Genomic DNA, 27,767 nt, shown 5'->3' with positions numbered 1-27,767 from the left:
AAGGATTATAAGAGACTATTATGAGTAACTATATGACAATAAAATGGATAACCTGGAAGAAATGGACAGATATTTAGAAAAGTTCAATCTTCCAAGACTAAACCAGAAGAAACAGAAATTATGAACAGCCCAATTGCAAGCACTGAAATCAAAATTGTGATTAAAAAATCTCCTCAAAAACAAATGCCCAGGACCAGATAGCTTCACAGGTGAATTCTATCCAACACTTAGAAAAGAGCTAATACCTAGCCTTCTGAAACTCCTTCAAAAAATTGCAGAGGAAGGAACATTTCCAAACTCATTCTATGAGGCCACAATCACCCTGATACCAAAACCAGACAAAGAAAACACAAAAAAAGAAAACTACAGGCCAATATCACTGATGAACACAGATGCAAAAATCCTCAACAGAATTCTGGCAAACAGAATTCAACAACACATTAAAAAGCTCATACACCATGATCAAGTCAGGTTTATTCCAGGGATGCAAGGATTCTTCAATATATGCAAATCAATGTGACACACCATATTAACAAATTGAAAGATAAAAAACATATGATAATCTCAATAGATGCAGAAAAAGCCTTTGACAAAATTCAGCACCCATTTATGATTGAAACTCTTCAAAAAATGGGCACAGAGGGAACCTACCTCAACATAGTAAAGGCCATATATGATAAGGCCATATATGATAAGCCCACAGCAAACTTTATTCTCAATATTCCCCCTAAGATCAGGGACAGGACAAGGGTGTCAACTCTCACCACTAGCATTCAACATAGTTTTGGAAGTCCTAGCTACAGCAATCAGAGAAGAAAAAGAAATAAAAGGAATCCAGATCTGAAAAGAAGTAAAGCTCTCACTGTCTGCAGATGACATGGTACTATACACAGAAAACCCTAAAGATACTATCAGAAAATTACTAGAGCTAATCAGTGAATCTAGCAAAGTCGCAGGATCCAAAATCAATACACAGAAATTACTTGCATTCCTATATACTAACAATGAAAAATCAGAAAGAGAAATTAGGAAATCAATCCCATTCACCATTGCAACAAAAAGAATTCAATATCTAGGAATAAACTTGCCTAAGGAGATGAAAGAACTGTACATAGAAAATTATAAGACACTGATGAAAGAAATCAAAGATGACATAAAGAGATGGAGAGATAGTCCATGTTCCTGAGTAGGAAGACTCAATATTGTGAAAATGACTGTACTACCAAATGTAATCTACAGATTCAATGAGATCCCTATCAAATTACCAAAGGCATTTTTCACAGAAGTAGAACAAAAAATTTCACAATTCATATGAAGACACAAAAGACCCCAAATAGCCAAAGCAGTCTTGAGAAGGAAGAATGGAGCTGGAGGAATCAACCTTCCTGACTTCAGCTTATACTACAAAGCTATAGTCATCAAGACAGTGTAGTAGTGGCACAAAACCAGAAATACAGACCAATGGAACAAATAGAGAACCCCAAAATAAACCCACACACCTATGTGTACCTTATTTTTGGCAAAGTAGGCAATATACAATGGGGCAAAGTTAGCCTCTTCAATAAGTGGTGTTGGGAAAGCTGGACAGCTACATTTAAAAGAATGAAATTAGAACACTTCCTAACATCATACACAAAGATAAACTCAAAATGGATTAAAGACCTAAATGTATGCACAGAAACTATAAAACTCTTAGAGGAAGACATAGGCAGAATACTCGATGACATAAATCAAAGCAAGACCCTCTATGAGCCACCTCCTAGAGTAATGGAAATAAAAACAAAAGCAAACAAGCCAACAAAGGTCCGTCTAGTCAAAGCTATGGTTTTTCCAGTGGTCATGTATGGATGTGAGAGTTGGACCATAAAGAAAGCTGAGCTTAGAAGAATTGATGCTTTTGAACTGTAGTGTTGGAGAAGACTCTTGAGAGTCCCTTGGACTGCAAGGAGATCAAACCAGTCCATCCACTCAGGAGGTCAGTCCTGAGTGTTCATTGGAAGGACTGATGTTGAAGCTGAAACTCCAATACTTTAGTCACCTGGTGTGAAGAACTGACTCATTTGAAAAGACCCTGATGCTGGGAAAGATTGAAGGCAGGAGGAGAAGGGGATGACAGAGGATGAGATGGTTGGATGGCATCACCGACTCAATGGACATGAGTTTGAGAAAGCTTTGGGAGTTGGTGATGGACAGGGAAGCCTGGCATGCTGCAGTTCATGGGATTGCAAAGAGTTGGACATGACTGAGTGACTGAATTGAACTGAATTGAACAAGTGGGATCTAATTAAACTTAAAAGCTTTTGCACAGCAAAGGAAACTAGAAACAGGTGAAAAGACAACACTCAGAAGAGGAGAAAATAATAGCAAATGAAACAACTGACAAAATATTACTTTCCAAAGTATATAAGCAGGTCATACAACTCAATACCAGAAAAACAAACAACCCAGTCAAAAAGTGGGAGAAAGACCTAAACAGACATTTCTCCAAAGAAGACATACAGATGGCTAACAAACACATGAAAAGATGCTCAACATAGCTCAATATTAAGAGAAATGCAAATCAAAACTGCAATGAGATATCACCTCACACTGGTCAGAATGGCCATCATCAAAAAGTCTACAAATAATAAATGCTGGAGAGGGTGTGGAGAAAAGGGAACCCTCTTGCACTGTTGGTGGGAATGTAAACTGATACAGCCACTATGGAAGATGGTAGGGAGATTCCTTAAAAAAACTAGGAATAAAACCACCATATGACCTAGCAGTACCACTCCTAGGCATATACATGGAGGAAACCAAAACTGAAAAAGATAAATGTACCCCAATGTTCATTTCAGCACTATTTACAATAGCTAGAACATGGAAGTAACCTAGATGTTTACCAACAGATGAATGGATAAAGGAGTTGTGGTACATATACACAATGAAATATTACTCAGCCATAAAAAGGAATGCATTTGAGTCAGTTCTAATGAAGTGGATGAACCTAGAGCCTATTATACAGAGTGAAGTGAGTCAGAAAGAGAAAGATAAATATTGTATACTAATGCATATACACGGAATCCAGAAAGGTGGTACCCATGAATTTATTTGCAAGGCAGCAATGGAGAAACAGACATAGAGAACAGACTTATGGACACAGGGAGAGGGTGAGATGTATGGAGAGAGTAACATGGCAACTTATATTACCATATGTAAAATAGATAGCCAATGGAAATTTCCAGTATGTCTCAGGGAACTCAAACAGGGGTTCTGTATCAACTGAGAAGGATGGGATGGGGAGAGAGATGGGGGGGAGGTGACATTATGTATATCTATGGCTGATTTATGTTGAAAACAGTAAAATTCTGTAAGGCAATTATGCTTCAATTAAAAAATAAATAAATTTTTTAAAAAAGAAACAGTACCAATAGGGTGTGTGTGTGTGTGCATGCGTGCACATGTGTACAGAGAGAGACAGGGAGGGGAGGAGGGAAAGGGAGAAAGAGAAAGAGAGAGGGAAAGGGGCTAGAGAATGAATGAATATTAATTTAAATATCACCTTACATGGTTATGGGGCTGGCAAGTCCGAAATCTACAGAGCAGGCCGGCAAGCAGGAGAGCCAGGGAAGACTACCATTGCAATCTTGGATACGAAAGTAGTCCAGAGGCAGATGTGCCTCTTCTTCAAGGGATCTCAGTCTTTGCTCTTAATGCCCTCAACTGATTAGATGATGCCCACCTACATTCTAAAAGGTAACCAGCTTTACCCAAAGTCTATTGACTTAAATGTTAATCACATCTAAAAATGGCTTCACATAGCTGGGACAGGAGGGGAGTTTGGGGGAGAATGCATACATGTATATGCTTGGCTGAGGCTCTTTGCTGTCTACCTGAAACTACTACACCATTGTTAATCAGCTATACTTCAATATAAAATAAAATTAAAAAAATAGAGTAAAACAGCAACAGTTAGATTGGTCTTTAACCAAACAACTGGCCACCATAGCCTAGCCAAGTTGACACATAAAATTAATCATCACACTTTGAATCTATAATCTAATTTTATTTTGGATTTAGTCTATTAAGAAGACATGTGTTGATCTTTTGTATCAGTTCTGAAGCCAAGTTTATTATTTATTATAAATAAATTGGAATTAGAGCTAGCAAATGAAATGTATATATCTGCTAGATAGAAAACAACAATAAAATCTTTTGTCACACTCTAAAAACTTGACAACAAATAATCCTATCCAATTAACTTTATATATACACCCACATGATTGCCTAGGGATGCTCTCCAATCCTATTCTCTAAGTAGCTCTAAAAATATAAGAGTTGATTCAGTCTAGATTGATTTAAATTCAATCTTGATTAAAAGTAAAGGTTCATCTCAAAGATCCATCCAGTCCTATATTTTACCAACTGGTTTTTTAAAAATTTTGCTTTGGTGATTATACATTTGATAGTTTGCTGTCAAAAATGTTACCTATTGATAAGTAGCACCCACCCTCCCCCACTGTTAAACTGTCAGTAGCTGGAACCTAGTTCAGCTGTTAGTCCTAAGAACATCCCAAACCCAAACTGCAGATACTAAAACCTGCCTTCAGAGTAGGTAAAAAAAAAAGTACTTTCTCTCTTAAATTAGCAAAGAACAGTTACATAATTTTTTCCAGAACAATTTGGTTTTGGGGTATTTTCAACACAAATGTTTACTGCTGTGATCTTTTTATTTCTTTTCTATTTGAATTTTCTTTTTACTGTCTTCAAATTCAAACTCTCGTTTTGGAGGACTAATTTGCTTGTATTGCATAAACACAGTACTTTTTCTCTATAAATCCACTAGGGCAGTCTCACACAGATATATCCTAGACCCATCGATTCTGTCTGATAATAAAGAACACCAAAAGTAAAGAACTGGTTCTAGTGAGGATAACTTTACAGCCAAGCTCTATTTTTTTCTGCTGATCTTTAACTCATTTATTGGAAAACATTCACTGATTATACCATAGTCACAGCACTGAGGATAAGATGTTAAGTGAGACTAACCCCTCTGCTCAAAAAGCTTAAGAGTTTATGAGACCATTTTAGTTAGAAGTTAAAACTGATGAAAAACAAAAAAAAAAAAGACAAGGACATTAAAACAGTAAAACAATTTCAATTAACCTAACAGAAGCAGTTCAGATTCAGAAAATTAAGATGAAAATAGGAGTAGCAGTACAAATATACTTTAATATCTCCCGTCCTAACAACATCTCTCCTTTGAGACCTCATGTCTCTACCTGTCATTCCATTTTGCCTGTCCTTCCCCAGGAAAATTTATTTTAACAATCATCCAAATGCACGGCCTCTACCCCCTAATTTCTTGTTACTTTCTCAATCAGCACCAGCTGGTTCTGCACCCCCAACATTCCACTGCTATCAGTCCCATCAAGGTCACCAATATCCTCTCTACTAAATCTCAGTACTCAAGTTACTCTAACAGAATTAACTGCTCTCTTTTTGAAATGCTCTGTTGAACTGACAGTGAATTCTTTGGTGAAACCGGCCAGTGAAAACCCGTTGAAGCAGGATCCTCTGTCCTTTTGGCTATTTCCCAAGAAGCATTAGCTCACTTTGAATGTAACAGAGATCAGAATTGGGGCAGTAGGAGAAATACATCAAATCATTCCCATGAACACTGGTGACACTGCTGCTAGACCATTTTAATGACAGCCCAAAGAAAAATACATTACTCACATTGATATTTCAGTTGAATTTCAACTGCATTCTTAAGACACATCTTTAAATTTACTTTCTTTACAACAAATTTACTTACATTTTTAAGTCTTTATCAAACTGCATTTTCCTTTGTGATCCTCACATGTCATTGTGATTTTACTGACAGCTGAAGTCCCTGCCTTCCTGGCTGATGACCTCATCTCCCGCCACTCCCCATCTCATGCTCTGCACTTTGGCCACTCTGGCCACACAGTTTCTTAGCACAATCTGTAATTGTTTTCATTTGTTCCTTTCCATGTCTGTCACCGAGGTTTGACTCCTGGCTGTGCCTGGGGTTGATGTTTTATCTCAGCCAAATTATTTACCCTCACCTCAGCCTTACCTTAATATTTACTCATTGGGCTGCTTTGAGAAATCAATTAGGTAAGATAAGTAAAAGCACCTAGAACAGAACCTGGTACTTATGAGGAGCTCACTAGATGTTAGCTGATTATGGAGCATAAATACAATAAATTGCTAAACGGTGAAACACTGAGAGGAGGATTCCCCAAAGTTGAATGTTAACAGTTTTATAAACAACCTGAAGAAAGAAGCACATGATGCATTTTTAGCTTGCCTGGAAAATCACATGGACAAAGGAGCCTGGTAGGCTGCAGACCATGGGGTCTCGAAGAGTCGGACACAACTGAGCGACTTCACTTTCACTTTTCATTTTCATGCATTGGAGAAGGAAATGACAATCCACTCCAGCGTTCTTGCCTGGAGAATCCCAGGGACGGAGGAGCCTGGTGCGCTGCCGTCTCTGGGGTCACACAGAGTTGGACACGACTGAAGTGACTTAGCAGCAGCAGTGCTACCATTTTTTTGAGAGTGAAATGCCAAGTAGATGGGAATAAATTGCTGGAAAAATGAGTGAATAAGCAAGAAAAAATGCAGGTGAATTACAACGTGGGCAAATTAACATAATGAGAAAACACTAAATCAGTGAATTTAAAAAAAACTACATATTCTTTCCCTATTCCTTCCAGAGCTCTTCTCTCAACTTTGCCCCTACCCCCACCCAACCAAGGCCTGTTCATGTTCTGACAGGGCTTGGCAAGCATCAGCATTTCACTGTGAGGACTGGAGGAATTGTGTGATTTGGGGAGAAGTCAGCGGTAAAGAATCTGCCTGCAGCGCAGGAGACAGGAGATGCAGGTTTGATTACTGGGTCAGAAAGATCCCCTGGAGAAGGAAATGGCAACCCACTCTGGTATTCTTGTCTGGGAAATCCCATGGACAGAGGAGCCTGGCGGGCTACCATCCATGGGGCCACGAAGAGTTGGACACAGCTGAGTGACTAACACACACACACACTATACATAAAATAGATAACTAGTAAGAAACCTACTGTACAGCACAGGGAACTCTACTCAATACTCTGTAATGGCCTGTATGGGAGAAAAATCTAAAAAAAGATTGATAAATGTATATGTATAGTTGATCCACCTTGCTGTATACCTGAAACTAACACAACATTGTAAATCAACTATAATAAAAGTTGTAAAAAAACCCAAACATGTTAAGATCCAAAAGTTTATTCAAGGTTATGTGTTATCTGGGTGGTCAGGCTTCCATATCAGCCATCAGGAGCCTCTGTAATGCTTAATGTACCCGAAACAACATCACAAAATTATCAATGAACAATACTACAAAAATTCGCTACTTGGTGTCAAGCGAGCCTTTTTGAGCTTGCAGCATCCACACTCCCCTCCCTTCTACCAGGTAGACAGGAGGCTGCCCTCTTTCTCTTTTCCTACCTGCTAGGCTATGAGAGCAGATGTTCCTCCCACCCCAAGTCTTCAGTGATGGCTCCTGTATCAGTCAGTTCGGTAAAGTACCGCAGACTGGGTGACTTCTACATCAAACAGCTATTTCCTCACAGCCCTGGAGGCGTCAAGTTGGAGACTGAGGTGTCAGTAGGACTGATTCCTTCTGCGGCCTCTCTCCTTAGGCTGTAGGTGACCATCATCTCCCCGTATCTTCATAGAGTTTTCTTTCTGTCCATCTTTAGGTCCAAATTTCCTTTTCTTACAAGGACATCAGTCATACTGAATTAGGGTCCACCCTAATGACCTCGTTGTAACTTAATTACCTCTTTAAAGGCCTTATCTCTGAATTCTGATGTCCTCCAAGTTAAGAGTTCAACCCAAGAATTTGGGGGAAGACACAATTGAGCCCGTAACACTCTCTGAAATAAGACTGCAGACTTAGGACTTCCCTGGTGGTTCAGTGATTGAGAATTCACATTGCAATGCAAGGGACATTGGTTCGATCCCTGGTCTGGGAGGATTCCACGTTGCCATGGAGCAACTAAGCCCATGCGACACAGCTACTGAGCCTGTGCTCGAGAGCCCAGGAGCCACAACTACTGAGTCCACGCGCCCTGGAGCTTGGGCTCTGCAACAAGAGAAGTCACTGCAAGAAGGAGCCCATGCACCACAACGAAGAGTAGCCACCACTTGCCGCAATCAGAGAAGAGCCAGTGCAGCAGTGAAGACCCAGCACAGCCTAAACAAAGCAAGACTGCAGCTTGAGGGGGTAAAGACTGAGTGGGGGTGACAGGGCATCAGGTAAGGGGTGATGGTCAAATGACAAAGAGTGAGAATAAACTAAAGGAATGGAGTGTTTTGTTAAATGTTTACTATAGGCCTGGAATTGCACTACATTTTTTCCAATGTCTATCTCATTGAAACCTTACAACAATCTGTAAGGAAGGTATTACTATCATAATCTTAAAATCTGGGAAGACAGTCTCACAGAAGTACAGTAACTTTCCTAATGTCATTCAGTCATAATCTATGACGCTAGGATCTAGATGGGGCCTCCCTGGTGGCTCAGATGGTAAAGAATCTGTCTGCAATGCAGGAAGCCCGGGTTTGATCCCTGGGTTGGGAAGATGCCTTGCAGAAGGAAATGGTAACCCATTCCAGTCTCCTCACCTGGAGAATCCCATGGACAGAAGAGCCTGGTGGGCTACAGTCCACAGGGTCGCAAAGAGTCAGACATGACTGGGCAACTGACATACACAGGATCTAAACAGCAAGTATGCCTGGCTCCAAAACCCTCTTGAGGATTCCACCTGGCCCCCCAGGATCTGTGACATCTGGTGAATGCCCTCCAGGCTTCTTCGTCCAGGGCAGCTGTTCTTTTTCCAGTTACTCCCACACACTGATACCTGGGCTGCTACCTGCTACTTCTGATGAGGGATGCTCTGGAGATCAGAGTTTAAGATGTCCTCTTTTTATCATACTCTTCCATCGGCCAACTTAAACATAACCTGGAAACGGGTCATTTTACAAACTTTGGGCACAAAAAATGCAAACATTTGGTTATATTTCAGTGCTTAAGGGCTTAGCTTTCCTGAGCTCTCAATTCAAGAGCTGTGGAAGGAAGCGACCTCCGGGTTTCCAGGACGACTGTGAGAGAGTGATGCAGGGAAGACTGGTGGACGGCATGGGGGCTTCCTGTTCCCCCTTCTCAGCCGTAGACGGAAAGGTCGGTCTTGAGGTCGGCCTGCCCAGATACACTCCCTGATAGGAACATCCTTCACTTGTAGAAACTGACAATGAAGAAGGATGGAACCATACAGCCATCTGGGAGTGAGAATTTGTAATTCTTACCATTAAACTTTTCTAAGTTAGAAGTTCTTCTATTTCCCTCCACATTTCTTTAGCAATTTGACCAAATCATTCCTCTCAATACTTAAGAAGCTCTATGGAAACATTTGCATAAACTCTTAACTTTCTCTTGTGGGCTTCCCTTGTGTCTCAGCTGGTAAGGAATCCACTTGCAATGCGGAAGACTTGGGTTCGATCCCTGGGTTGGAAAGATCCCCTGGAGAAGGGAAAGGCCACCCACTCCACTATTCCGGCCTGGAGAATTCCATGGACTGTATAGTCCAAGGGGTGGCAAAGAGTCGGACACGACTGAGCAACTCTGAGGTCACTTCACTTCACTTCACTTCTAACTCTCCCAGAGGAAGGCTGGGAACACAGTGAATGTCTGTACTTAACCACTGAGGATGTGCAGATCTTCTGATGTACCAGTTCTGGCCCTGAAAGAACTCACTACCCCTTTTGCCTTCGCAAAGAGAAAGACAACTCCTGACTCACTGAGTGTACTAGGCAGGCATGTTAAACAATGAAATCTGATCTTGGGGCTGGTCCCTGGCTTAGTGTCCTCACTTCAAAGCTTACTCTGGAATCCTCTAATCCCTCTGTCTCAATTAAAACAGAGGAGACTCCTGGTGCCAGCAAGCTCTGCAGATTTCAGTGCAAATGAGTTTATTTATTCTGTTAGAGTGGTATGGGTCCCTCCTCTTCAGCTCAAGTTCCTACAGTGCCTGGGTCTTTTCAACTCCAGTCCCCTTCCTTTCAATTCCAGATGCCTTTCTTTGGGTTGGCCACGGAGGCATGACCGACCCCTCTGAACCAGGCAGGCTGGTGTGGACACTACACCTTCAGACAAGGTCTATGATGTGCTGTGCTCAGTCGTGTCCGACTCTTTGCTGACCCATGGACTGTAGCCCACCAGGCTTCTCTGTCCATGGTTCTCCAGGCAAGAGTTCTGGAGTGGGTTGCCATTTCCTCCTCCAAGGGATCTTCCTGACCCAGTGATCGAACCTGAGTCTCCTGCTTTGCAGGCAGATTCTTTACCGTCTGAGCCATGAGGGAAGCCCCAGACAAAGTCTACCCGGTCCTCAAATAATGGTTGTCCACCACTGGGGGGAAGGTCAAGCAGGGATTTTAGATCCTGTAAACATCCCCCTCATTAGTCAAAACCAACATTTCAGAATTGGAACGGCCTTAATGATTATTTTGCTCAATGTAACCACTCATCTTTCTTATATATGTATTTATTGATTGATAATAAGCAAAAATCCCACTTGCATTTTGGGTATTTCAGCATTTAAAAATATACATATAAGAGCAGATGGAAACAATTTTTGTAGTTTATTTTTTAATGTCATTAGATCAATCTCTTATTACCTGGTATACTCAGTGGACCAAACAATCACTTTCTGGTTTATTAAGTAGAAAAATCAACATTTTTTATTTGCTTCTCTATGGAAACAGATAACCTTCTAAAACTGTCTCCCAGGGTTCGCAGCTACATGCTGAGTACCAAATCATCAAGGGACTGAGAATAGAGAACATATAACAGACTGAAAAATCAAATCAATATCAATATCAAATATCAAATATCAATATCAATATCAATATCAAAATCAATATCTCTAGGTTCTTTGTAAGTTATCTGACACTTCTGTAGTACTCCAGAGAAAGGAAGTGTGCAAAGCTATAATTCCAACCTCAGTGTTTATGAAGCTCATCAGAACAGAATTAACAGTGGCACACGTAAAGGGATGAATTAAAAGATCCAAGACAACATTAGCAGCAGCAATAATTACTACTACAGTAGAGCACTGCAGAATGGTTCCCTTCAGTCTAGGTCACCAAGAAGCAGTATTTTTACTTATAACTTCACTGTCATCTATTCATGAAGTAAACGTCTCACACACACAATCTTTCTTTGATCTCAGCTTGAGTTACAGTATATATTTTTCCTCTTACTTGAAGCAAATCACAGCCCTGTCCTACACTGCATTTATCAACAGCACCAGCTCAGTCTGCCTGACAGTAATTGCAGAGATAGAACATATATCCAGTTGCAGCAAAAGCAAATTTAATATAATCATAAACTGGCAGGTCACAGATGAAAGGCATATACAACTGCTATAAGGCACGGTGTAAGAGCACAGTAGTACACAAATACCACCTAATTATAGACTAGATGTATTCATTAATGTAAACGGGAAGTGCTACACAATTGTGTACAGAACTGAGTAAGACAGTCATCAATATTTGGACTGAGTCTCTTCCTCTGCTCAATGTGTGAGCCGCATCTCACGTTTCCTACTTGTTTCTCTCCACCAATTATATGTATTGATCTTTGTTTTCTGTTCCTAAAAGCATTGTCAGTAACCCCAGATCTGGAGACAAAACAAACAGTCTGCTATTCATTCATGAATCGTGTTCCCTCTCTGTGCTGTGTACAAGGATCTAGCTCATAATTAACACGGTAGGTTATTGACATGTCCACAGACACATGTATGTTTCCCCCATGGCTCCCCACCAGCTCATGTTTACCCAGTGTATGCACCCTTTAAACTGGCTAACATGTTGCTCTTGGAAAGGCTAAAATTTCTACCAGTTAGCATTAGTGTTCTGGTTACTCAAACACTGCTGTTGAATTTTAGACTACGTACAGTCGGCCAGCAGGTCTCAACACGCACCTGATGGCCAGCATTTTCATGAGGGACACAGCCCCCAGCACTAAAGTCTGCTGCATGGGCAAGATGGGATTAGTCACAGTCCCCCAATCACCAACTTTCCTGCAGCACTGTGAAAGGGCAAGGCAGTTAAAAATTGCTCTGGTGACATTGATATGGACCTCCTAGACACTTCCACGGACCCTTAAATTTAGATATGTTTATAGGCAGCTCTGGAATCACATTTCCAACAAAAATCACCTGCTCCAGGAAAACAGTTGGCGGGCCTCAAAAAAGTAGGCAGACAATTACCATATAATCCAACAATTTAGGGAAGCCTGGTGTGCTACAGTCCATGGGGTCGCAGAGAGTCGGATACAACTTAGTGACTGAACAACGAGGCATATATCCAAAGAACTGAAATCAGAGACGTGAACGTGTATTTGCAGACGGATGTTCACAGCAGCATCCTACACAATAGTCCAAGGTGGAAACAACCAAAATGTTCACCAGCAAATGAAGAGATTAAAAAAATGTGGTATATAATAAAATGGAATAGATCATTAAGAAATTCTGACACATGCTACAACCTGGATAAACCTTACAGACGTATGCTTCAGTGAAATAAACAGACAAAAAAAAGACAAATACATGATTCCATATATACGAGGTACGTAGAACAGTCAGTCATAGAAAGAGAAAGCAGAATGGGAAGGCTGGTGGACAGGGAGAACAGGGAGTTACTGCTTAATGGGTACAGAGTGTCATTTGGGACGAAACAGTGCTGGAGATGGTTGGCGATGATGCTTGCATAGCAATGTGAATGTACTTAATGCCACTGAACTGCACACTTAGAATAGTAAAATTTTATGTTATGTATATTTTACCACAATACAAATTTTAAAAATCATTGCTCCAGAAACTATCCTCAAACCACAAATTAAGGTAATAGTCACCTGTACTTAAAGTCTTCTTTCTCATCTCTGGTTATTTCCACGATGAAGAGCTTTCATTGTTTATTTTTTCAGAAATGTGAGCTCAGAAATGGTAAGCAGAGAAAAACAAAGCTTTTTTGAGATACAGATGTCTAGCTAGGCATTTCCACTGAAGTGGTTCATTCATGTGTCCTTCCAGATTCTCAGTGTTTGAGATTCAGAAGAATGTCTAGGCAAAATGACAAAATCCACACCTCCTTGGCCTTTTACAGTCAACAGGAAATAGATGAAACTATGAATGTAAAATCCAAGGACTTTAGGGGTCTTGAATATTTTTGGATATTCACTTCATACATACATCTGTCTCAGACTGATGGCCTCCAATTAAAGTTAAATTATATATAGCATACTCTGTTTAAGAAGGCTGAGGTGAGGAAGGGGAAGTTGCAATATTTTAGGAAGTCTGTTTTGTTAGCATTATTACGGGAGATTTTAGTTATCTGAAAACTTTTAAAATCGAACATAGCATCTCTGGATAATGTCAGCTGACTCTGCGTGCTTCCTGAAAATGCATGTCACTTATTTTTTTAGCAATTATTTTATAAGTATATTGGGGCAAGTATTTTGCATAGTCTAAATTATAACTTTTCAAATGGGTTACACAATTAATTTTGTCATCTAAATCCTTATTATAGATGATTACATTTCAATATTCAGAAAGGAAAAAAAGAGGCATTTGATTGTTACATTTGCGTATTAGTTCACTAGGGCTGCCATAACACAGTACCACAGCCTGGGTGCCTTAACAACAGAAATTTATCTTTTCACAATTCTGGAGGCCAGAAATCTAAGATCAAGATTTAGCAAGTTTGGTTTCTAATGTGGCCTCTTTCCTCGGACTGTGGACAGCCATCTTTTCCCTGTGTCTTCACATGGTCACTCTGTACGTGTGTGTCCAAATTTCCTCCAATCATACAGTATTAGGACTCATTCTAACAACCTAATTTTAACTTAATTACGTCCTTAAAGGCTCAGTCTCCAAATACAGTCATGTTCTGAGGTACTGGGGGCTGGGATTTCAACATATGAGTAGGGTGCGGGGGTGACGGTACAACTTGGCCCATAATAAATTGAAACTGTAAAAACATTACAAACTTGTTTATGAACATCTGAGTGATCAAATAATAAAAAGCTGAAGCAGATAATTCTTTCCTAAAGGATTCATGTTCTCCGAAGCTTGAAATGTCTACTGTGATCACAAAAGGGCCAATTAACAAGTTCAGTGAGCATCCATTCATTTAAGAGACGTTCTATCTTAAATGCTCCTCTGTGTCAGGCACCAGGCTACAATGGCAACCAGACACGGTTACTGCTCTCATGAAATTTTCTACAGGTTATCTTCAGAATATAAGAACGTTAAGCTTGCCTAACAGAATAGTCTTTGTCATTTGGATGGAACAAACTCAGATATTCCATCAACTCACTCACTGGTATATGTTTTTCATTTTAGTAGAAATTTTGAGATTAAATTCAGGGTGTCTTCAGAGCATAGTTAGTAATCAAACAAGAGTTTAATCTCTCACTGTTAAGTTCTCAGTCCCTATTTTACTTGCCATTTGAACATATTTGTTAACTGTGATTGCTCCCTCCTCCTTGACACCCTCTCTTCCCCAGGCTTCAGGACCCCACAACCTCTTAGTTTTTCTCTACTTCACTAGTAATCCCTTCTCAGTCTTCCTTGCTGGTTCGTATGCATCTCCCAAACTCTCAATGTTGGTCATCTTTGGTTCTCGTCTCTGCTTAATTTATATTCACTCCCTTGGTGGAACAAATGTACCCAAGGTGAAGACTTTAAATTGATTTATATGCTGAGGACTCCCCAATTTTTCCTCTGGTCCAGACTCTCTGCTAAATGCCAAACTCATCTGTGCAACTGCTTATTCAGCGTATCTGTTTCCACGTCTCCACAGTCCCCAACCATCTCTGTTCCACGGTATCTGATTTGTTCTTTCTGTCCTCCAAGTAGAATGTAAACCCTAAGAGCCATGAACAAATATTTTTGAATGAATGAATAAAGAGGTAGTCAATAAATATGGACGGTTTGAAATGCATTCAACTCTTGGATTAAAATTGCTTGCGAAAATGCAAGTTTACGGGGGCCTACAAGGATCCCTTCCAAGCAACATAAAGCTCTTAGTTCGGCATATTTTAGTTTATAGTGTGTTCTAGTCCTGGAATAAGCTGCATTTTATTAAAAATAGGCTCTAATTAAGACCTCGATTAAGTCCAGCTGGTCTCTGCCCTTCATCCTTTCACAGTAATGAACCTCCCTGGAGGTGCCCTGGATAATCACTATTCATAGTTAAGCATCATAAATCCCTTACTGTCTTTCTTCTTAGAATATGTCACATGGAGTTGTCCACTGTGTAAAAAACTTGATCACAAATTAGCCCCTGCAATTCAGAGCTGGCTTAGAACTTTCCAGTTGGAGGCTCATAAAACTGAAATCTTTTTCTCTGTCAGTAAACGGTACCAGGTGTCTCTCATTTAGGGCTCAGCATCAGCTGTTTCGGAGCAGGCTGTCTTTCGTATTTCCAGTGCGAATTATACAGACATTACAGAGACTGTACTTCAAGTCGCACCATCTCTCGCATCCCTACAGACTTGGTGAAAAGCCCCACTTCAGATTCGGCCACCTACCACCTCTTCTGAGCTGATCTTTGGGCCCCCCCGCAAAACCATCAGCGACACAATCTAGTCTGGGTTTTAAGTCACCTCATTCCAAACATACTCAAATACTGTGAAAATCCATTTTTTACATGATGCGATCAACAAGATATAAATTTAATTTTATCTATATGTAAGACAATAGATACGCATTACAAAGCATTCTGGTCTGCCAAATTTCATCGAGTTATAATCAAATAAATCTATAAAGTTCTCGGAAATACATGAAATGCTTTTTACAAGGATTATACCTATTATAAGATAACCATGAAGATAAACTACCCCTTGAAACTACTGCACTCTTTGGACATTCGGTTTTAAAGGATGTAGAGAAAAAGATTTTTTCTTTTATTCTTGCTTGGTGTTTAATGTATTGACACACTGATCTGGACTATTCTGTTTCTCCAGGGTAGCAATGCTACTGAATAAACCCAAAGAGGTCGAAATATTTTAAGTATAGCAGGAAAGCTTAATTGACATTCCACATGAGGAGAAATTTCAGGACACCATGGAGAAAAACTGGCAAAGAGATAAAGCTCAGTCATCTATAAAAGCACTTCTCTTTCATTTGCATTTAAAAATGTAATCAACAACATATCTAAGATGAACTGCTGTCAAGCATGCATTTCAGAGTGCAGAGAAGCACTGAGATGATAAATGCAGCAGATATTTTTTCTCCAGTGTCTCCCAACAAATATGATTTTTAACATTTCTGGCACTAATATTTATAATTCAATTTAAAAGTCACAGTTGGATGAAAAGTCAAATTAGGAAAAATGCTACACAAAGGTTTCAAATGCGATTTCATTTTGAAAGGAAAAATACCAAGCCATCATAGCTGGTGACTTTATTGCTAACATATGCTTCTTAGGAAATCAGGTCATCTACCTTCTCCCTGCTGCCCTCATCCCACCCCCTGCCCTGAAAATTCCACCCTTTTCCATTCTCAGCATTTGACTGAGATAACCATTAAGATATAACAAAATCACCCTTAAAAGAATAAGAGAAAAAAATTACAACAATTTTTAATGGACCATCAGAGAAATTAATTCAATTATATTTTTAATTCTCTGTAATATATCTAAATGGTAATATAAAGTCATAAGTTTCCACATAGTATTAAGACTATCTTTCTAAATGATCTTTGGAAAACTGTTTTCCCAACAGAGAACATTAAGAATCTATGGCGAATCTATCACTTTGCAAGTAAGATGAGACAGTATTTCTACAGTCATCACAAACAGTGTTGGAGTCTCAGAGGACCCACAAACTCATCACTTCCTAGAGAAGAGGGCTGAGAGCTGTGATACAACAGTCAAAATGCATGAAATCAGCAGTATAAATCACAACACATAAGCCATGATTCCATAATTTTCCATCAAGATGAAAAAGAAAAACACATGAGACAAAAAATCACTGAGAATATTCTCACTGAGAACTCCTTGTCCATACTAATCTCTGGAATATTTGTCTTGTTTGCTTTTTTGTCTCCCTAGCACTTCTCCCCACCATGAAGGCCAAAGAGATCCAGCACCTTGCTCTTGCTAAATAAACTCTGTTGCCTGGAATGTGGGCTCAAAAGCAGCCCAGCTGGCTGATGCTCCCAGAAGCATCTTTACTGAGTCACAGGAGCAGAGCGGCTCCAGGGCTCGGGCATGGCCGGCCACGAGGGCAGCAGTTCCTTCTAAAGGCATGATGTCCACTCCAGCTCAGCCACCTTCTCTTGGTTTCTGCTTTATTTTCTAAGCTGGGTTCTCTAGTCTTCCCGTGGACTCGATGAGTTGTACTCGGGAAGTTCTCTGCCTGCTCACATTCACTCAGCAAGTCACAGGTCCTGAGCTGGGAGCAGAGTGCAAGATGCCCAGGCATCAGGGAAGAAATGAAGCAGTGGAAACAGCCCCACAGGGCATAGCTGAGGCAAAAATCATTGCTCATAACCTTGCTCTGAGATACTTATATGTGCAAGGTTGTTAATATTGAGTAGACAGTCCCATTATCAGCAATATGCTCTCACTTCCCTGGTGGTCCAGTGGTAAGAATCCACCTGCCTGTGCAGGGGTCACTGGTTCAATCCCTGGTCCCGGGAGATCCCACATGCAGTTAGCAACTAAGCCCTCGGGCTGCAACTACTGAAGCCCGTGAGCCCTTGAGCCGGGGAGATGCAACAAGTGAAGCCACTGCAGTGAGAAGCCCATGCAACACAACTAAAGACCCCTGATCGCCACAACGAGAGAAAGTCCGTGCACAGCAACGAAGACTCAGCACAGCCAAAAATAAATAAATAAAATCTTAAAAAAAAAAAAAATAGTGACATGCTCTCCATCAGCTCTTTTTACCTACTGTATTGATCACTCTCGTTTAACCTTGGTCCAGCAACTGGCTCCCAGGAGGGGGATGTTTTGTTTTCCATTTCTGCTTTTCTGCCCCTGAGCTATGGGAGCAGCATTTTGAAAGTTAACCACCATTCTCCTTATGCCCAAGCTGGACAGAAGGCTTCAGTTTTGCCTAGTGTTTCCAGAGGCAATTTTCCCCTTAGCTATTAGGAAAAGATCTCTATTCAGTTCTCCTCTAAACCATCTCTGTGGGGAAAAAGTGCCTGGCATGTAACAAGGGTTCAATAGATGCTTTTGAATGAATCCTGCTCCACTGCCTCTCTGAGGCTGGGCTCTTTCTAACCTTGCGGAATCGCACCTTCTCTAGAGCCAACTATCTCGACTTAAGAAACCATCCCTCCAGCTTCTGGCTTAATTACTGGAAACACTCGAGCAAGTATTTAATTTGATGGCATGCACAACATTCTCAGTAAGCATTTGAAAGTAAACTTTTTTCCCAACAAACTTTAAATTGTTTTGACTTCTAAACCCTCTTCTCTCATCTATTTACATGATACAATTTCATGTTTTCATAAAATTTACCGACATTAATTCATTCAACTTTTATTGAGTACCTCTGCATTATAAGTGCTATAGTAACTACTTTACTTTTGTTGTCTCTAATAGGATTTAATAGCAAATAGTAATGCTGCATTGTCTAATATACAAATAAAAAGTAGTTTTCTGACACACTAAATGGAATCAAGAAAGCATTAAGCAGAGCCTTTTCTTCTCCTTCCCACTGACCATTTAAAGTCAAATGGTACACAGGTTAAGAGTCCGCAGTATATTTCATATATTTGAATTTCAGATTTGAAGAAATGTTGAGTTCTTATCCCTCTATTTAGATAATGAAAAATCTTTAAAATATTTGATAATATCAAAAAAAGTTACAGAACCAAGACATTTCACATCATTACTGTCAACAAGAAATAATTTCTAATTAGGCATTAAATATTTTGTGCGTGTAAGTCTCCTATGGATGTCACTTTCCATGTCACTTAAAATGATTTTAATAATTATAGATGGTAACATTTGTATTCTCAAGATCATTTGTCTGTAGTTTTAGTCTTAAAAATCTCTAATGTCCTGCATAATTTTTAAAAATGATAGTTTATCAATAATAAAAACGCAGTTCTTCCTCTGTGGGGCTCAAATTCATTTCCTGATGTGAAACAACTTAGACTCCCATTCAGCTTCCATCCTTGAACATGTCATGGCCTTAAGTTAATGGTAGCTCACCACAGAATCCATGTATGAGTTCTACATGTTTAATCCTTAAAGATATCCTTAAAAGAAGGAAAACATAATTTTCTATCTCCCAAAATGACCCCTAAATATGTAGACTAATTCTTTTAATTCTTGAACATCTTTAATAATCACTGTATAATGAGGTTGCAATCATTTCTGAGAGGTGTTTATTAATAAAGACTGCACAATCACAAAGTTCTAATAGTCTAACTTCTAACATACTCCAGGGTCAGTAATATATTGCTCAAGGGCCCAGTCTGACCTGCTATGTTTATAAATAAAGTTTTATTGGAACACAGTCATACCCATTTGCTAAATTAGCTAAAGCTGCTTTTGTGCTACAACAGCAGTGTTGTAACTATCTAGCCCAAATTATAAACCCTCTTAAAATTCTGAAATCACTGTGTAAAGCTTACTTTTAATGAGTTGTTAACTCATTAAACAACAGCCATGAAGTTTAACAAATTTGCTAAGGGACTTGATTGGGTTAGAGAGATTTGGCAAGAAGTTTGCAAGGAAAGGGAGACATTTTAACATTTGCAGCACAGTAGCTGAAGTCACATTGGTTAATTTGGAAAAAGGACACAGAATTGGTAGCAACTCTGAGACATTTAACGTCTTCATCTACAAATGCCAAAGGGAGTTGGCCTAAACAATCTTTAAGTTTTTCAATCTTCCTGATTCTTTGAAATGACTTCAGTGAGCCCACAAGCAAACCTAGAACCCTACGAGCACACAACTCAATAACCAATATTTCATGGCACCCACCGAAGGCCAAGGAGAGAAGGAATACATTTTAGAAAAGTGGAAACCAAAATGATTACAGAAAGGTGTGTGGAGCTTTACTGTATGATTCTTGAAACTCTCCTGTAACTTTGAAAAAGTGAAAGTCGCTCAATTGTGTCTGACTCTTTGCGATTCCACGGACTATACAGTCCATGGAATTCTCCAGGCCAGAATACTGGAGTGGGTAGCCTTTCCTTCTCCAGGGGATCTTCTCAACCCAGGGATCAAACCCAGGTCTCCAGCATTGCAGGCAGATTCTTTACCAGCTAAGCCACAAGGATAGCCCAAGAATAGTGGCGTGGTTAGCCTATTCCTGCTCCTGAGGATCTTCCCGACCCAGGAATTGAACCAGCATCTCCTCCACTGCAGGCAGATTCTTTACCAACTGAGCTATCAGGGAAGCCCATAACTTTGAAATTATTATCAAATAAAAAAGTATAAAAATGGTTAAAGCAATTTTACATGTTCTCACTTAAAAGGGGAAACTTAAGTTACCATATTCAACAAAGTTAACACAATGACTGCCATAATGGATCTGGGAAACACAACCATGTCAGTATGTTCCCTGAAGCAAGCATGCCTGCAGACTACCCTCATCCCTTCTATCCTGCATCCTAAACACCCACCTTATAAACTTAACCCCTAAATTTATTAATATCTTACTATATGGAAAATGAGCTAACTAGTATCTAAAAGGACCAAATGACAGATAAGACATGAAAGAAGCTGGAGTGGGGAGAGTAGTGGGAGGCAGAAGGAAGACACAGAAGAAACCAGTTCATCAGTAAACTAGAGAAACACGTTCTGAATGATCACAAATAGTAGCAGCTCTGTTTTAGCTCTTCTTTGGTGGAATAGGAAGGAAACTTACCCCAAGTACTTGACTCTCATACAATGTATGGACGCCCCTTGTATTTTTTATGTACACATATTCCAAAAAGAGATGTGAGTTTATTTTTCTAAAATTCAAACACTAAGCAAACATTAGGCTAATTGAAAAGTGCCTAGAGAGCCACATACATCCAGGTTGTTAAATATAGAAACCCACTGTAATGAGAACCATTATCTCTGGTTTCCAAGGATACCAGGGTAAGCACTACTCCTAAATTGCAGTTAATTCAGCAAAGGGCACAAAGTCATTTATATTCAGGGTCATCCCAGCTGCTAGCAGATGCAGAAGGAAGGCTAAACCGCCCTCTTTTTCTATTCTGTTCATCACCAGCTCCAGTTGCCAACCCCCACTCTCTGGTCCCAACCCTAGCCAATGATTTCTGTGTGTAATTCAGAAAATCTGCTTGTAAACAGCTACTTCGGAGAGAAAAAGAATCTACAAAGGGCAGGGCAGTCAGAGCTGTAAACAATGCTGGGAGTGGGGGTGGGTAGGGAAGGTTGGCATTCCTCTTTGTTTGTGAAAAGGAGCAATGCCCAGTTTTGTGTGCCCGCCATACTAGGAGCCCTCTTTCCGGGTGCCTATGAGGGACATGACTTAGCATGGAAACCACCACCATCATCTTCAGGGAATTGCACGGCTAATCTCAACTCTCCCCGCCCCCAACCAAGACTATCCAAGCTTTTAGAGTTTATCACTCTTAAACTGACACAGTTTCTAGAATTAAGTTCCTTTTCAATTTGCTCTTCTAGACTCTGGGCTTTCCAGATGGCACCAGTGATGAACAACCTGCCTGCCAATGCAGGAGATGCAAGATACACGGGGTTTGATCCCTGGGTCAGGAAGATCCCCTGGAGAAGGAAACGGCAACCCACTTCAGTATTCTTGCCTGGAGAATCCCATGGACAGAGGAGCTTGACAGGTAACAGTCCATGGGGCGAAAAGAGCCGGACACAACTGAGCATGCACGCACTCTAGACTCTAGGATCTAGGCCTTTCACAGGGTTACTTACAACCTGTCTCTATGGCTTTAGTATTAAAAACTACTTTCTGACAACTTCAGAGATATTGCCTCTGAATCATTTTGTTGTTGCTTATTCAAGGCTATTTATTGCTCGCTTTCAACATGACAGGCATTGTACCAGGCTAGGGAGGCAGTGAGACAAATGATATAAGACTTCACTTTCGATGATCATGGAAACTATCAGTAACAGACCATGTCACTTAGTTTAAAAAGAGGCATTTGGGACTTCGCCAGTGGTCCAGTAGTTAAGACTCTGCCCTTCTAACGCAGGGGGCGTGAGTTCAATCCCTGGTCAGGGAACTAAGATTCCATACGACCCCAGCACAATCAAGAAATAAAAATAAATAAGAATAATAAAATAATTTAAAAAAAAATAGAGGCATTCCTCCCTCAGTCAAATTAACACTTACTAAAATACTGGTGTGGGATTTCATGGATACTTTAGATTTATCTTAAACTTATAGAAAGTATATACAAATTTTAAAAAGTACATGTAAAAAGACTTACAGAAAAAAAAGTATATATATATGTGTGTGTGTGTGTGTGTATATATATATAGGCTTCCCAGGTGGTGCAGTGGTAAAGAATCCACCTGCCAATGCAAGAGACGCAAGAGACTCAGGTTCAATCCCGGGGTGGGGAAGCTCCCCTAACGTAGGAAATGGCAAGCCACTCCAGTATTCTTGCCTGGGAAATCCCATGGAGACAGGAGCCTGGTGAGCTGCAGTCCATGGGGTTGCAGAGTCGGACATGACTGAGCATATATATACATATCCACATATATAAAAATAATATCCAGATAAAACAGCAATCTTCCATTTACTTCCTCCCCCATCCCCTGTCCATTCAACACAGGAAGACCTCCATGCAGAACTCAGCTGGGGCAGAAGTAACAGGAAGGGTCAAACAGCTCTCTCTGCCTTCATATGTCTCCTCCTGATGGAGATGAGACTGCACCAAGCTAAGCTTCTTAGCTTAATGTGATAAGAGAGGTGAATTAGTTTGCCTGTTTTGATAATTGAGGCCTTTTGAGACTCGCCTCTTTTGTATCAGTTCCATTAATTGGAGATGCTCGCTGCATCCAAGAGAGAGAAGGAATGAAATACAACAAAGGTTTCTAATAGTTATGTAACACTTACAGAATCCCTCAACAAGGCAGGTCATTTTAAAACTAACAGTTAATACAAAAAGTACAACATGGTTCTGAAAACTTTCTTCCTATACATTTTAGATAACTTGAATACTATGTACTTAGTTGAGCTGTCCTGATTTCAGTACACAATCCTTTAAAAAAAAAAGCTCACTTTTTTTGGGTACTGAAATATTGTTTCTTAATCCAATAAACAAAGTAATAATATCAAATCTTAAAGCTATACAAAATGGGAAATAAGTCTCAATTCTCTTAAAAGTTAGTCATTATTTTGGTGTATTAGTCTGACACCTGCTATTTCTCACAAGGGGCAACATTTTGGGGTAAGACGGCTTCGGAGAAGATTCTGTCTGAATCTGGCAGCTTGCAAAATGCTTAAGTTGAGCAGGCCACTCTTTAACCTTTCTCCTGGTCTCACCAGAAGCTAGTGCTCTGGAGGATGAAAACACAAAACACAAGTCACTGGCAGAAACGTCATCGTCTGGTTTATCCTCTTCTGACAACACATGAGCTTTCACAAAACCTCTAACGTAAGCCTGCTTACATTAAGGAACAGAACTGTATTCCCTAGCTGTGCATAATCAACTTTTTGTTTTCTTCTCATCTTCAGCACTGACAGCACCCTAATCCACCAATTCAGGAGCCTAAAACTTGGACTTGAGCCACTTGGCTCTCCGGATGAAAAAACAAAACAAAACAGCGGAAGGGTCGCCTCTTCTTTTCCTTCTATTATTCTGACACCTAAATTCTGGTCTTGGCGTATCGCACAGATCTCGGAAAACACTTTCTAGTAGCTCACCTCGTCCCCCGCTCCACCCTCCTCCCTCCACCTCTTCGTAGCTACAAAGTGTCCAATTGGCAATGTTCAAATCGTAAAGGCAGCAAAAACGGCCCTGCGTGCTGTCGCAAATGTTTAAAAAGTGGATTAGGGACAACCAGGGAGGGACAGCTCGGACACCCGAGGCCCCCGTCCCCCGCGCGGGGCTGGCGCAGCTCGGCTCCCGGCCCAGCCCGGAGCCCTCCGGGGCCCAGCGCAGCCGCCCCGGACCTCTCCGCTCGGCGGGGCGCCGGGGGTCCCTCGCTCTCCCGGGTACCGGCCAGACGAGGGAGGGGGTGTGGCTGGGCTGCGAGCGCGCCGGGGTGGAAGTGACACCGTCGCCGGAGAGTTGTCTGGGGAAGGCGACCGTACTGGGAGTGGAAGGAGACTGCCCCGAGGCTGTTTTCGGCCGCGGCGCCGGGGGACCTGCAGCCAGCTGGTGGCGCCCGGGGCGCTCGGGGGGCCCGGGGTGGGCGAGGAGGGCCGGGGCGCGGCGCCGGGCGCTCGGGGTCCCCGCGTCCCGGGACTGGCGGGTGGGAGGCGGCGGGGGCCAGGGGCGCGCGGGGCGGCGGCGGGCCGGGCCGGGCGCGCACTCACCGATGCACAGCTGGATGGCGTAGGCGTAGTAGGACCAGCCGAGCAGGAGGCTGATGAACACCACCGGGATCCAGTAGAGCACCCGCCGGCACCGCCGCCTCACGCTGCCCGGGCCCGAGGGCGCCATCTTCCAGCCGCATCCACCTGCCCAGCTCCGCCGCCGCCTCCGCCGCCCGCGGGCCTGGCTCCGGGGCGGGCTGGCCGCGCCCGGCGGCCCCGGTGGGACGGGCCCCGGGGCGGCGGCCGGGTGCGCCGCGGCCACTGCCGCCGCCGTGGCGCTAAGTCCCCATCCCGCAGCCCCGAGCCGGCGCCGCGGACTCCCCGCTCCTCAGCGCGGCGGAGGCGGTGGCTGCGAGAGGAGGGCGCGGAGGAGGCGGCCGGGGAGGAGCGGACGACGAGGGGGAGGAGGAGGCGGTGGCGGTGGGAGCCTCCGCCCCGCCTCCGCGCGGCCCGCCCGCCCCCCGGCGTCCCCCTCCAGGCCGCCTGCGTGGCGCGGCCCGCGGCGCCCTCCGGCGTGCGCTCGGGGCACTGCTTCCCGTGCCTGCCGCGCCCCAGGCCCGCGCGCCCTCGCCGAGGGGCACCTTACGGGCTTCCGAGCGGGGAGAGAAGGTCCCCACCTTGGCCCTTCCATCCCCGCCCCCCGCCCCCCGCCCCGGTCCCTGGACCCCGACGAACCGGCCCCGGGCGGGGCGAGGACCCTGGGCGGCGGCGCGGGGCGCGGAGACGCGCCGGGGAGGGGCCGCCCCGGGAGCCGCCGGCGGGGACCCGATCCCCTCGCTGGCCCAGCACGGAGCGGGCGAGACGCCACCCCTGGGGGCGCGCCACCGCGAAGTCCTCAGGCGCCCAGGCCAGGGTCCCCGCCTCCCGCTTCTTAGAAAGGGTCGCTTCAACTTGCGGGTCCTGGTAAACGGGGGGCAGCGAGGGCCAGGCTGGCGCGTACGGCCCGGGCACCTCGGTTCCACGAGGCTTTTGAGGGGACGTGGGGGTGCACCGTGCGTGAGGAGGGAGCACCTCGGGTTGGGCATCCAGAGACCCCTGGAGTCAGAAACACCAATTATCTGCTCTGAGAATTTGAACTCTTTCAAGTCACTTTGTGATCGTTAGAGTAACCATTCCCACCGCCCCCTCCCGAAAGTCCCGGGGTTCCCTCTGTGTACTCTTTCCCCAGCCGGTTCTTCACTACAGTGTTTTCTTTTGTGATGGCGATTCTAAACATAGCATGTAGCTGGTTGTAAAGCCGTTGCTAAAAATCCTGAAAGAATCCTGTATGTAGTGAGACCGACGCCCTGGCTTTAAGGTTGATGAAACGGAAAAGATACGAATGCTTCTGAAATTGTTTTCTTTTTCCCTTCATCTGATTATGAACGAACCTGGCTCCAAGTGGAAACCACCCCCCGGCCCCCTGTCAATATAGTGTCTCTGAATTATGTGCATAATCACTATATATAATGTGTGCGATTTTAACAATTAATGAATATATATGTATACACCACACAGCAACCACATTGGATGAAATTGCTTCGTATTCATCTGTAGAATGAATGAACAATAAAAAGAAGTACCGATTTACATAAAGAAATTTAAGGTCTTGTATCTGTGATTATCTTTCTGTGACTGGATTAAACAGCAAGCTAATCTCCCCTCCTGAAATAGGTATTATGTTAAACACACACACCAACTCTCTTTGCACTTCTATTTTAAAATGCATAGAAAATGCCATCAAGTTTCTGTCAGACTTTAAATTATTGAAGTGAGATGACTTCTATCCCAGTGAATCACTTTATGTTGGTAGAAGGCCTTATACCATTATGCGGTAAATGAATATAAAATTTTTTGGAATTCTCAACCTTTCCTATGGATATCAAACTTATGTTCCCAGTCAGAAGACTCTAAAAACAAGAAATTCCTACTAGGGCTGAGATACCTCCATAAAGATGAGAAAGTCAGCCTTGAAGGTCACGAATTCTAAGGAATGAGAAGTAAGGGGTCAATTTTCCCACGCTAGAAACAGTGGAAGTGGGCTTTTTTAAAAGCCCACTTTTAAAACAGCCCAAGTGGGCTTTTTTAGGAATTAGATGCTATAGTGTCCTCTGCTGCTTCTCATCAAGCAGTCTTACAGGGTTTTGTGGTCAGAAATGGAGAGTATTCTACAGTTTTCACATCTTTTACCCTTTTGGAAGAATATGCAGGAGAATTTATTTGAAGGAGGCTGTGCTGTTGTGCTTAGTCACTCAGTCGTGTCTGACTCTCTGTGACCCCATGGACTGTAGCCCGCCAGGCTCCTCTGTCCATGCGGTTCTCCAGGCAAGAATACTGGAGTGGGTTGCTATGCCCTCCTCCAGGGGATCTTCCCGACCCAAGGATTGAACCCAGGTCTCCTGCATTGTGGGCAGATTCTTTACAATCTGAGCCATTTGAAGGAGGCTACATTTTCTTAAAGGAAATCAACCCTGAATATTCATTGGAAGGGCTGATGCTGAAGCTGAAACTCCAGTATTTTGGTCACCTGATGTGAATAGCCAACTCATAGGAAAAGTCCCTGATGCTGGGAAAGATTGAGGACAGAAGGAGAAGAGGGTGTCAGAGGATGAGATGGCTGGATGGCATCACTGATGCAATGGACGTGAACTTGGGCAAACTCCGGGAGATGGTGAGGGACAGGGAGGCCTGGCACAGGGAGGCTTGGAGTCCATGGAGTCACAAAGAGTCAGATGTGAATGAACACACAACATGTAATTTATAATATTTGAGGAATAATTGCAACCTGTTTTGAATCACCAGTGAGTTCTCCAAGAGTATCACTCTTACCTAAAAAAGAAAATCTAGTTCATGAATACTTGTTTCTAAAGCCACACAAAGACAGGATTTAGCTCTGCCTGGGCACCGCCAGATGGCTCAGTGGTTAAGAATCCCCCCGCCAATGCAGGAGACGAGACGCAGGTTCAGTCCCTGGGGCGGAAGGTCCCTCTGAGAAGGAAATGGCAACCCACTCCAGTATTCTTGCCTGGAAAATCTCATGGACAGAGGAGCCTGGCGGGCTACATACAGTCCATGGGGTCACAAAGAGTGGGGCATGATTTAGCGACTAAACAACAACCAGGCAGCAATTAGACAGGCACAAGCATGCATGCACAAATGTAAGCTCTTTGGTGAGTGGTCAACCTCTAGATAAGAGTCTCTGATGAGAATGAGAAGGATAACTTAGT

General features: G+C 42.6%; 1 protein-coding gene across 7 annotated transcripts in view; it reads right to left on the bottom strand.

The window, feature by feature from the left end:
• Positions 1-24,894, bottom strand: part of ZDHHC2 (zDHHC palmitoyltransferase 2) — a 66,190-nt gene extending 41,296 nt beyond the window's left edge. For 2 of the 7 annotated variants that reach the window (XM_081521635.1, XM_081521636.1), the window contains exon 1: positions 24,562-24,894. In XM_081521635.1, the coding sequence (XP_081377761.1) occupies positions 24,562-24,688 (127 nt within the window). In that variant the 5' untranslated portion in view covers positions 24,689-24,894. Of the gene's footprint in view, positions 1-4,468; positions 4,495-5,773; positions 5,906-6,316; positions 6,601-24,557 lie in introns of those variants that run through there. The other 5 variants (XM_081521638.1, XM_081521634.1, XM_081521637.1 and 2 more) reach the window with 5 other exon arrangements.
• Between the last annotated feature and the right edge of the window lie 2,873 nt (positions 24,895-27,767).

The sequence above is a fragment of the Giraffa tippelskirchi genome, chromosome 8 (genome assembly GCF_054371585.1).
Source record: "Giraffa tippelskirchi isolate mGirTip1 chromosome 8, T2T-mGirTip1v1.2.pri, whole genome shotgun sequence".
In the NCBI taxonomy this organism is placed as follows: Eukaryota; Metazoa; Chordata; class Mammalia; order Artiodactyla; family Giraffidae; genus Giraffa; species Giraffa tippelskirchi.
The sequence above is the reverse complement of the archived record's forward strand: the minus strand, read 5'-3'. Positions and strand labels throughout refer to the sequence as shown.